General features: G+C 40.3%; 1 protein-coding gene across 1 annotated transcript; it reads right to left on the reverse strand.

The window, feature by feature from the left end:
- Positions 1-9,611: 9,611 nt before the first annotated feature.
- On the reverse strand, positions 9,612-10,453 carry LOC6565613 (proteasome subunit beta type-1). The gene is made up of 2 exons (XM_043216182.1): positions 10,236-10,453; positions 9,612-10,163 (listed from the first exon to the last, which is right to left on the reverse strand). Exons 1-2 carry the CDS (start codon positions 10,423-10,425, stop codon positions 9,703-9,705), a joined length of 651 nt encoding a protein of 216 aa, XP_043072117.1. The 5' UTR covers positions 10,426-10,453; the 3' UTR covers positions 9,612-9,702.
- Between the last annotated feature and the right edge of the window lie 1,842 nt (positions 10,454-12,295).

Genomic DNA, 12,295 nt, shown 5'->3' on the forward strand with positions numbered 1-12,295 from the left:
CTAACAGCCCACTTAAGCCGCTTGGTCCGTACGCTTAAAGGCCCATAAAGTACCCAAGAGACAACTGCAAAGGGAAGAGGTGGAGCCGTTGGGCTTGGTTTGGCGGCATTGGCTGTTGTTATCCATAAAGAGCAATTGACAGGAATGCCGAAGCGGAGCAGCAGAACTACTATGACTGTCACAGGAAGAAGCACAGCTCTCTTGGCTGCCTTACAGCAAGTGGGCGTGTGGGGGTGGTATGCTAGTGGGCTTGTGAGCACTGAGGCAAGTTGTCTTGAAAATGTTGCAGTTTAGTTGCACGTTTTGAGTTTCACTGACGACAGCGACAAGTCAGGCAGTCAGCCAGTTAAGCACAATTCCTGGAAAACAATACCAACACCACCCAACTCACCCAATCCCACACACAAAGCAGCCTTTAGTTGGCAGAGTATCTTTTGTACAAGGAGTATAGCATAACTTGTATATGGAGCAAATAATATACTCTGAGGACGTGTGAGTTAGAGTTAGTAAATTTAATATGCTTATTCAAATCAATGTTACAAATCTAAGCAATTGAAATAATAATGTTCAACAATGATGCCATCAATGATGTATGCCAAGCAAATTCAAATATTCGCAGATACAGCTTAGGTAATTTGTTTAATTATAAATTAAATGCACATGATACTTATATACTTACTATCTAGTACTGCTATCTACTACAATATATATGATTTATGTGCCCCTAAGGGCTATCCAAGTATAGATTACAAATGTAATTATGAGCGTAGACTGATAATTTACTTTGTACTTTGAGTGCATGCGAAACCTATTTGATTCAAAGCCAATTTTTTTATCAAAGTCAGCGCCCTAAAATAGTTGTGTGTGAGTGATTTGATTGTGTTCTATTAGCCTGCGGGACCTCAGCTTTGACATTTTAATCACAATAGATCTGGTGGCGGATCCTTAACATATCCGCTTGTGCGCCTTTCCTCCTCCTCCACCCATGATTACCCTCTTTGCAGTTGTTGCTGCGCTTTAACTTCTACTAATTTTAAATTGCGGTGTTTCTCATTGACTCTCGCTATGTGAACGTGTCTGTGTGTGTGGCCAGAGACGGAGGGGAATGGGCTGCTGTGAAGTGTAAAGGTGGTCTGTGTGTGTTACACTGTTGAGTTAACTTGAATTTTTAATGAAATGCGCTCGCTTTATTGTCGCTGCATTTCAAATTATTTTTAACTGTTAATTGCTGCGGCTACCTGTCAGTGCTCCTGCTGCAGCCAGTTGCATTCATAATATTAATGCCACGGCCAGTTTATTAAACGCAAATGAAAAATAAACCCAAAGCAAGACCAATATTTACAGCAACGGTGACAGTGGCAACACCACACCTCCAACCAGTGCTACATATTTAAAATCAAATTAACCCATACAGTCACACACATACACTAAGCACACACACACACATGCACAAAAACAAACCATGTAAACACAGGAAGAGTGAATAGAGGAACTATCGCACATTGTACCGACATTTTTGAAACGCAAATTGTGCACATCATGTAATTAAATTGACATTTGGACATAATTTTGATGTCTTTTTCCACTCACTAGAATAATGTCATAGAATAATGCCAGCCCGTGCCGCTCCTCCTTTCTCTATCCCATGTAGCGCAATGAAGCTGCAATTGCAATTATGATATCCATTCAACAATCAAAAAGCTCCCGAATCAATTTTATGAGTTTGGGCCGAGGCCAATAAGCCAGTCGCAAACAAAAACTAACAGCAGAAAATAAACGTTGAAAATTTAATGAAATTTTTAAATTGATTGTTGTTATTTATAGCCTTTTTTTAAAATTGTGACTGTGATTGATTGAGTCAGCGCTCATTGGCATTTGTATAATTTTCTAACCAGGCCAATTCTGTACATAAATTCCAAGCAGCAATAAAAATTATACGGCATGCAAATCAGTTAATCATATATAGACTCATAAATAGGTCAACACATAAATTAAACTCAACAAGAATCTTGTTCATAAAAATGAGACAACCTAATTTGTATACTCACAGCTTGGAACCAACCTGAGCTGAAGATATATGAGTACGAACATTAGCATACTTTTCCATTTTTGAACATGTTTATTTACATTGCCACAAGTTATTAAAGTCCAATCTACATTTTTATAGTTCTCAGAAATATTAAAATATAAGCCAAGAAATACTTTTGGGAACGCACTTGAGTGTGTGCGTTTAATTGAGGAAATCAGGAAAACTCCAAGTCGAAGAGGTTGCCAATCGACTTGAGTGGAGTTGAATCGAGTTGCAAATGAAAATGCTGCCTGAAATTGAGCCTGAAATTGGGGAATTGAAGAAGCTGAAGTGAGCTCAGCGCTGTCCACTTGTCGGATGTCGAGTGGCTGGCCAATCACTTAAAGATGCAATGCCACAAACAGAACGTGTAACCGAAAGTGGGCGGATCATCTTTTTTTTTGCGTACGATGGGATGGGAGATGGAGGGGTTAAGGGTATGTTGATGTCCAAGTCAAATCAAAGTTAAGCTGCAGTTCCTGCAACCAATATTGGCTACATGTTACAACATACGCTTGTTCAATTTGCACTTACATAGAAAAGGCAAGTCCTAAACGAATTTCCGCCTTTTTCACGCCGTCCCCTCCCTCTCATTCCATCATCACCACCATCACTACTGAACTGCTTTACTCCATTGGTCAATCAACTGTTGTTTTGCACACTGACCAACGGACTAAGATACAACGAGCAACTAGATGGGTGAGCGATAAAAACACTTCGAACACCCTACGCTGCCATCCACTTTGCATAATCTTATCATTGGCCACGTTGATGAAGAGAAGGGGTGCCGGTGGGGTGGGGGGGTGTGGGTATGGGTGTCAGGTACTATAATGGGAAAGCAACTAGGTCGCGTGCAATTCAATTAAATCGGTCGATGCTTAAAACCCGAATAAAAAGGCAACTAAAAATCAAAATTAAATTCATGTCGAGAGTTTCATCGACATGGACACAGACATTCAACCGAAACCGAGAGACTGACATGGACATCGACATCGACGTGGACAGAGATAGAGGCTGCAGAGGCGGATGCTACTGCGGATACTAACGCGAACGGAACGTCCATTGGCATTTCAATTTGATTTGCTGGCCATTGGAGTTTTAATGTGCAAATCGTTTCGAATAACTTGAATCAATTAATTTTTGCGGCCATTTAGTTGAATTGTCGGCGTGGCGCTTTCTCTCTCCCTTGGATATACATACATATATTAATTTTTTTATATATGGGATGAAGAACGACACTAAAGTGATAACAACAGCTGCGCCGACCAAGAGAAAAACACTTCAGATGAAAACTTTGAACCTCGTCCAATATATAGTGGGTCATGGATATATATTTCGTTTGCTTGCGGAAAGCAGCAATGAATAATTAAAAGAATCAGATTTGCACGAGAAATGTTCGTCAATAAGGATGAAAAGGGCTGAATGAATTATTGAAATAATATTGATTTGTTGTGCTGGTAAAGCCGTAGAATTACTAATTTAGTTGATACTTTTGTAAGTTAAGATACTTCCGTACTTCCGTAAGAGCATTTGAATTTTTTCTTATTTTTTATCAGCAAATTACTTTCTGTCCATAATATTTTCCTTAATAATGGAAACTCTTTTAGTTAGTTTGCTGATAATATATTTAAATGTCGGAGGAATGTGTTTAATTCACATACTACTTTATTTCCAATTCACCCCATGACAGAAATCATTCGATTCAACTTTTGGCTAGCTTTTTTTTTTGGCTGCACAACACTGTCAGCTGACAGTTTTTGATATGTGAAATCTGGATGTGGGTCTGTGTTTCAGTCTGTGTATCTGTGTACAGTGTCCTGTGTCCAGTGTCCATTGCGCATTGCGTATCCGTTCCCCATTTATCATTTGTCATGTTTGCGAATCTTTAACCAACAACCACCCATCCACAACTCCAACCCGCAATCCCCGGCATCCATTAACCTCTCGTTGTTGTCGTTCGGCGCGGGGTCAACGTAACTCTTGACAGTGTCACTGCACCCGTTTCCCTCCCCCTTGCATCATGTTTACTATAAGCAAACAAAATGATTCTCATGTACCCGCCCATTTGCTGATTTTATATAATCGAAATAGTCTGACATTTTCTTGTCCCACGCTCTCGCTCTTGTTGTTGTTTGTTTTTGCAAAGTTGTTGTTCCTGCTGCTGTTGCTGCTGCGCTTAATGCATTTCGTGGCAATATTGCGTTGTGACAAACGTGGCGTATACGCAATGTGCACAGCAATTTTCATTTCATTTCTTTAGCTGCAGTCAACACAACTGTTGTTGTTGTTGTTATTGCTTTTGCTGACAACTCTGTTGCAGTTGCAGCTGTTGTTGTTGTTCATATTACACCAAAATGTCACAACACACAAAACGCTGTAGCGCAACTGACCTCCTTTTTAAAGAGTCCAGTCTCACAGTGAAGTCTCTGCCCGTTTCCCTCTGCCTTCTTCTATATTTACGTTTGCTGTTTTATTTTCTTATGCCCGTTTTCGTTTTCTTTTTCTTTTTGTTTTGGAACAGCTGCCTAGCTTAGTAGGAGTGGCCTTTGCCATGGCCACTTTTGTCATTTAATTGCAAATTTTAAGCTTGTTCTAAATTGGCTACACACACACACAGAGAGCGAATAATATGTTCAAGAGAAGTCGACTAGGTGATACCCTGAAGCCAAATCATTACTTATTACGGCTTAAATACTACAACTAACAGCTTTATTTTATTTAAGTATGTGTGTAAGTATCTATGAGTGTGCCCTTATATATAAAAAAAAATCAAAAAATGATCGAGATTCTTCTGTTCTGTTTAATTTGGTGAATATTTAAATAGATTTCTATCCGTAATTCTAAATTGATCTAAATGAAATTTTTGCAATTGATCAAAGGTATGCCTAATACAAATCCTATATCTTTATAATTGTGACTTTTTATTGTTATCGGAAATCGACTAATGAATGAATATTATTCAGAAAGTGGACGGACGAATCGATTCATCTTTTGACGCTCATCATGAATATATATGCCTCATGGCTCATTGTTGCGCAGCTTTATTATACCCTTTATAGACTTTCAGAGCATAAAAATAGACACATACACATTTATGTGCGCACATTTCATAATTTCCAAATGCACTCAGTGCTGTTGCTGCTCGTGCAGCTGCAACGGCCATAAACTGCCACGCCCCCGCCAACGCCCTGCTGTGTGTGTGTGTGTGTCTGTGTTTGTGTATTGTGTTCATTAGCCTGGGATTCTGGGATGGCTCGTTTCAGCATTTTCCAGCAGCCACAACAAAATGCAAAGCGGTTTTGTTGCTGGTTGCTGTTTGGATAGTTGCTGTTGCTGTTGCTGCTGCTCCTGCTGTAGTTGTGAAATTTATGATTTCCAAAAAAGGCAACTAACAACAACTCAACAACTGAAGGCCAAGCCGGAAGCCCGGAACTAAAATCCGCTTCTGGAGCCATAGCCGCAGTTGAAGCAGCGCCGACAGCAGTTGGTATTGGTAATCACTGGCAGCAATGCAACCCGCATCATGCGGCAAGCAGCAACAGCTCTTGTTGTTTCAATTCATCATTTTTAGGTAGGACTTAGATCGGGGTGATGGTCGGGCAACAGTATTCTATCAAACGCAATTCATGCAAAATGCCAAGTAAAAATAGCGGCAGCAGCAGCACCAGCAGCTGCAACTGATAGAAGTGGAGTAGCAATCAGTTGGCTTGCAGCCCATTACTCAAAATGTGCCACATGCAGGCATCTACATACTGGGCCGGAGCGGGCAAGGGGCCGAACCTGTAGCCAAATTGCTACTCAAAATGTTGGCAAGCGGCAAAAATGTTGCCAACTTACTGTCGGTTCGGTTACTGTTGCGGCTGCTTATCGCACACAATGGACAACAACAGAAAAGACTGAACATTAATTATAGACTCAATCATAAAATACACACTGAAACACACTAAAATTATAGCAGAGAAATTTACAACTGTTCGGTATGTGATTAATGTAATTTGTGCGTTTAGCTTTTATTCTGAATAGCAACTTTAATATTTAGTTGAACAATTATGAGTTTGGTTTCTGGATTCTGTGGTTTTGCTCCATGACTCTGCGCCGTATAAAATCAATTATAGCGCCTAACTTTGGCTTAAGATATTATATTATTTATACCGGACATTCTGCCTTTCCACATAATGCAATAGTTCCAGTGAATTCCATAAAACCGATATGCCTCTGAACTTACTTGTATATACATGGACCAATAAAACTAATGCAATAGCTCAGAGATGCGGTTTGACCATAAATTCACTAATCATTATTACTCAAGCGAGGCAGTGCGAATATTTTTGGAATTTTAGTAGAAGGCTTTGGTTTATGGACGCATCTATTTTGGCAAAACGAAATACACGAGTAAGAACAAGCTTGACTGGGAGATACGCTGTAAAAATGTACAACGGAAATGTATTCGTAACAAATAATCCAACTGCAGAATATGCCCTGTGTTTTGAGTTGAAGGTTACTCAAAGAAATACCAAATCAAATTCAATGTGAAAATCAAAATATGTTTCTATGGCAGGTGTCTTGTATCTAAGCGAAATGCAGCGACAGCAGCTGGTTACATATGTATCTGTATTTGCGTATCTCGTCATCCGTAACTCTCCTCACTGGCTCCAATGCTGTCTGTGTGGAAATGCTTGTTTGCATTTGAGCCGAAGCATTTTAAATTATCTAAATATTTGCATGCAACTAAATTGAAATGCTGCTGATCCCAGCACCATGGCAAATTTCCAATTGCAATTTGAAAATTGCTGAAGCTGCAATATATCAATACCGCCTCCCACCACCTCCCTCCGCCGCAACCCCTCTGGAATTATACGTAATCAAAATCATTATGCTGATGGTCGGAATATTCCAAAACAGTTGAGTGTCATTTGAAATTCAAAACATTGCATTATAATGTAATGGTTTGCCCTCTCATATATCAGATAAATTTGTACCAAATTTTATTAAGCACACATTCACATACAATTAAGACGAGTTGCATTGAATTCCATTTTATTATTTGCATCAATTTAAATCAAATTAATTAATATCTAATCAGGTCCAAAGGGTTGAACAGTACCGACGATATTAAGTAACCGGAATAGTTTCTTCGAGATTTCATTTAAAAATAAATGTTTTTAAAAACTTAAATTGAATTTATTGTTAAGCAAAGCCCAACAGGAAACTAAATCACCAACACCATTTAATTCAATAAGTAAAAGATGTAATGGAAATGAAGAAGAGACGAGATCATAAATATTATGTATTAGAAGAATCAACACTATGCGAAACACTTCATAGTAGTGGAATAGAGGAACACAAATAAGACAAAGTTTATTGATTGCGTTGCGAGTGCTCAAGTGGTTAGTGGGCCCATTTAAATTGAGAGAGTCCCGCCAGCCCTCAGCCACAAGTATATAAGTGTATATGTATGTGTATGTGTGTGTGCGCGTGTGTGTATGTGTGTGTGTGTTTATGCTTGTGCTTTTTTGCATGTGAAGTGGCAAAAATTGTTCTCGATGGCGTGACAAAGCAAAGTGAAAATCCAACAAAACTAGCAAAGCGTGCATTCATAAAGAGCTGACAAAACACACAACTATGCAAAGACATGGTTGGTGTAAGGGGCGGGGGTGTGGAGAATGGTGTGTGGCTGCTGCTATTGCTACTGCTGGTACAGCTGCTATTGGCACGCTGCCTAACGATCTATTTACGTTGAGAGTCCATTGAAGCGTATTAATTCTTTTAATGCCAAAATAATAACGACGCCATTATGCCGACAGCAACAGCAGCAGCAGCCACTGACTATAACATGAATAACAGCAGGAGGAGCAGAAGGAGCAATCTAGTTACAGCAGCAACAAAAACAACAAACAACGAATTCCATGGTTGTCGTCACTTTGGCGACCGCCCGTCGAGCGACGATTTCGTGGCGAGCGCCGAAAAGTCTGCTACGAAATGTTTTCCAATTGACCAAACAGCGCACAAATAAAAACCAGACAACACTAACACACGCACAGCTTACGTGTATGTTGCTTATATATCTGGGTGTGTGTCTCACTTATAAACATAAAAACTGATAACGAAATCAAAACGCCAAGCCAAACGATTTGGAAATATATATCGACAGTCAGTCAACAACGACAGAAACAGTAAAAGCAAACAAATGATTGAGGAAGAGGGAAAGTTAACGAGCTACAGCCAGAGAGAAACAGACAGACAGAGAGAGGCAGACAGAGAGAGAGACAGAGAGAGAGAGAGAGAGAGAGAGAGAGAGAGAGAGAGAGAGAGAGTTAGGGAGACAAGCCTTAATACCCTAGCAATCCAATATATAAATATAGTATACAATAATCAGTTTTTAGCAAGTGCCAACAAAATTTTTAACTGGCATACACAGAAATTTACCCATCTCAGTATAAATATTTTTATATTTGCTTACTTCTTGTGTATATAAAATAAAATATATTTTGAAACACATCAAATATGTCTGAGTTGATGTAGAAAGAATAAAGAATTTTATACGAGAGCTAAATTTCCAAAAATTTATAAAATATCTTACATTTACATTGATAGCGCTATGGTCATATGAATGAAGCTTTCAGGATTGGGACTACTTCAGCTGCCATCATGGCGTGCACATGGTATCATAATCCTAATAGTAGTTGACCTCATATGCGTTTTCTAAGGGTATAACAACAATGAGTAGGTACAACAAAGCACTGTCCGATAGTCGGGTTGTCCGATTGTTGGGTTGTGCGGTTGTTCGGTTGCTCTCCCGTAACGGGGCCGTTCAGGCAACATCAATGTAACGGCCATACGACATTATTATCATCGCAAATGGCAAGTTAGACAAACACATTGAGTGCCCATTTAATGGCCGAGCCGACAAAGGCGCAGACTGTGAGGCCTGACAAGCGACTGCCAGCGGGTCGGGGGAGGGAGTGTGACTGGGTAGAAAACCAAACAGGCAGTCAGGCAGGCACATAATGACCAAGCTAAACAGCAAATGAACTTTTAAACGTATTGAATTGACGTGCCGGGGAAGCGAGTGGAGTAGGTGGGCTAAGGGGTGAGAGCGAGGGGCAAGGAGCGAGGCATAGAACACGGCAGAAGCTGGCCAAAGCAGGCGGGAGCGTCCGTCCGTCTAGGGGGTGAATGGACGCTTGAAGCAGTATTTTCTTGGGGTGGCCTGTACCATTTAATGGGTTGCCTGAGCAACCAGAACAACAACAACAACAGCAACCAAATTGAGAATAAGAATAAGAATACTGAATGTTAAATACCTAACTGAACGAGGGAGCATAAGAAAAATACTAAAGTGGGCAGGAGATATGAAAGTCCCATGCAAACTAAGTGAGCAAAATTTAAATAATGCCATAGCAATCACAACAAAATCTACATATTAGCAAGTATCACTGTAAAAAATAGCATACGTCTGCAAACGTAACTAAATAAAATGCGAAATATACTTAGATATAATTGTGCTTGACAATGATTATTAAGTATAACAATATAAGCAAATAATAATCGTAGTCCTACAACATATATCTTGATCGGTTCACAAATAAAACGTTCCGCATTTGAATCAGAGATATGCGCAATTCAAGTTGAGTCTAACGCAACTTCAGAATCGTCTCCTGGCTCCCCTTTGTGTAGATGGTTTTGATCATAACCGTATTACCGATGTCAGCACGTAGATGAGAGGCATGTATGAAACAGTCGCGAGCAATGCCAAAGGCACGCTCCTTGGTGAGTTGCTGATACTGATCGGATGGGATGATGCCGCTGTCGATCTCACCGATGCTATGTCTCAGTTTTGCCAACATGATGTCACGTGCTCCACCGATAATAAGGTAGCGGCACCGTTCACGGTTGCCAATCTCATCAAAGTGAAAGACGGCACCCTTACCCTCATTGTCCAGCCCGGCCAGAATTGTGATCATGAGGCATGGGAAGAGTCGGCGGTTGTACATTAAAGTTGAGATCATCGAGGCGAGGGCCTCAGTCGAAATGGTCTTTTTGTTGTCCTGCTCGTACACCTGTACACGACGCCTGATCAAGGCGGTCATCGCGACTACATCGCCCCAGTTTCCAATCGAGCCGATTATCGACTGCGGTGTCATCGGAAAGAGCTTGAAGTGCTTACGCAGAATATCTAATTTGGTGATCAAACGATTATCCGATGCGATCACCACAAAGTCTCTTCCTTCGATGAATATAATAGAACCGTTGAACACGTTCTTCTTGGCAACCTTAGCAGTATTCTCCTCTTCATATTCTTCATTGTCTGAAATGTCAAATTCTCTCTTTCGTTTTAATTCACTGGCATTATCCATGTTGTTGCTGAAGTGTCCTAACTTCTAAGTAAGTTGAAAAAGTTTACAAATATTATAATTTTGTTATTTTCTAGTTGCGTTGATTTACACAGATCTAAAATAAACTGATTTGAATTCGATGGTCTACTAGCTTTGATTTTAATATTTTTAAAGAGATTGTAACGCAAAAAAAATTCAAAAATGTAAGTTTTTATTGATTGCGAACTGCTGCCTTTGCCGGGCATCTTCTTGTCGGATTTATTGTATGATTAGCTAGTGTCTTGCGAAGACAAGAATTCTCAATGATAACATCATTGACAAGTGCTGTTCGTGACATTGTCGGGATGTATGTAAAATGGATTGAGCAGCTGTTCCTGTGCGGGTATAAAATCAAAATCACTTTCAAATGCTTTCCCATAAAAGCTATTGTACAAATTCGCTATCTGGTGTTGGTGCTGACTGGAGAATATGAGTGCATACATACATACATACATATATATAGATATATATATATATATATGTATACAAATATATGTAGTATGAGTAAAATTTATCCAATTGGTCACGATCGACGGCCACATCGTCAAAATGTACCAGCTTACAAGTGGGTGTCACAAACCATTCAAAGCACGTGGTGACTTTCTCTATATATGTATATTCTTTTTCCTTCTCTCTCTCTCTCTCTCTCTCTCTCTCTTTCGCTGTGTGGATGTTACGTGACCAGATAGGCTGCGGGAGAAGGAGTGGAAACTTTGACTCATGCAAAATACTGAGTTGATTTAGATGATGCTGCTATGCAGATGAATTTTTTGTTTTCTTTTTTTTTGTTTTCTGTTTTTGTTTTCACTGCGTTTTATGTGCTGACAAACTGGCGACAACAACTACTATAAGCAATAACAAAACTGACAACAACAGCGCCAAATTTTGTCACGCATAATTTAACAATATGGCACAGGAAATTGGGGGTTGGGTTGTCACCTAGGGGGTAGTTAGGCTTTTTTTTCTCTCTTTTTCTTTGCCGTGGCATCCTAACTTGGTCGACGCTTTGTTTGTGTTTACATTTCATCTTAAGCTGGCTGCCAATGCCACATATCAGTCACATGGACGCCACTTTTACAGCCTCCACAAGTGGCTGACAGTGGCAGTGGAGGAAGGGAAGGTGGGCCTGTGGGTGTGAGTGTGTGTGTGTGTGTGATGCACAACAATCGAGTCGAGTGGATATATCACATGTGCGGGTCGGGTCGGGTCGAGACGAGTTGACGTCGTGCAAATAACCTTAAGCCGTGAAGCTCTTCAAGTGACTTTGGCAACCACTGTCTACGCATTTGCTTGCCACTTCCCTATACAACTCCACACCCACACACTCTGCCCACGCTGTGGCACCCTCTGTCATCACTGGACGTCTTGTGCTCTACATCTTCGACTTCGTAGCGTGGCGTATATTTGCATTTTGTATCACTTAAGCAGCAACTTTTCGTTGTTGCCACTGGCCGCAGGAGACATTTATTGCCACATACACATTTGCAGAAGTTTTGCTTGTAGCCTTTTCGTGCTTAGTTTGGCGTTTGCCAAGTTGCTCTATCTGTATAAGTATCTATGTGTGTGTGTGTGCGTGTGTGTGAGTGTTGTTTGCGACCCAAATGTTAAGTAACAGTATTATTTGCGGGCTCAAGTACTGAGCTATCTATTTGCTATTCACCCACTGTCCCTCCTTGCCATCCTCATTTGACAATCAAATTTGGTTTGGCAACAATTTGCTCAGAGCCGCACTCGCCCCCACTTGGGTTTGAGCAAAAACAGTCCGTTAAGTAGTCTGTGTCACACATACACACACACACCTAAGCACACACGCTTAGTTCTCGTGTATATATTTGACTTGTGTCTCAATTAT

Source organism: Drosophila grimshawi, unplaced genomic scaffold (assembly GCF_018153295.1).
Source record: "Drosophila grimshawi isolate 15287-2541.00 unplaced genomic scaffold, ASM1815329v1 contig_848, whole genome shotgun sequence".
Classification (NCBI taxonomy): Eukaryota; Metazoa; Arthropoda; class Insecta; order Diptera; family Drosophilidae; genus Drosophila; species Drosophila grimshawi.

What these genes read in the sequence shown, in the direction of transcription:
- LOC6565613 (XM_043216182.1), bottom strand. Translation starts at nt 10,425, where the DNA reads ATGGATAATGCCAGTGAATTAAAACGAAAGAGAGAATTTGACATTTCA. An exon ending in CACCAAATTAGATATTCTGC is followed by an intron (nt 10,164 to 10,235) that starts GTAAGCACTTCA and finishes GGGGCGATGTAG; the next exon opens with TCGCGATGACCGCCTTGATC.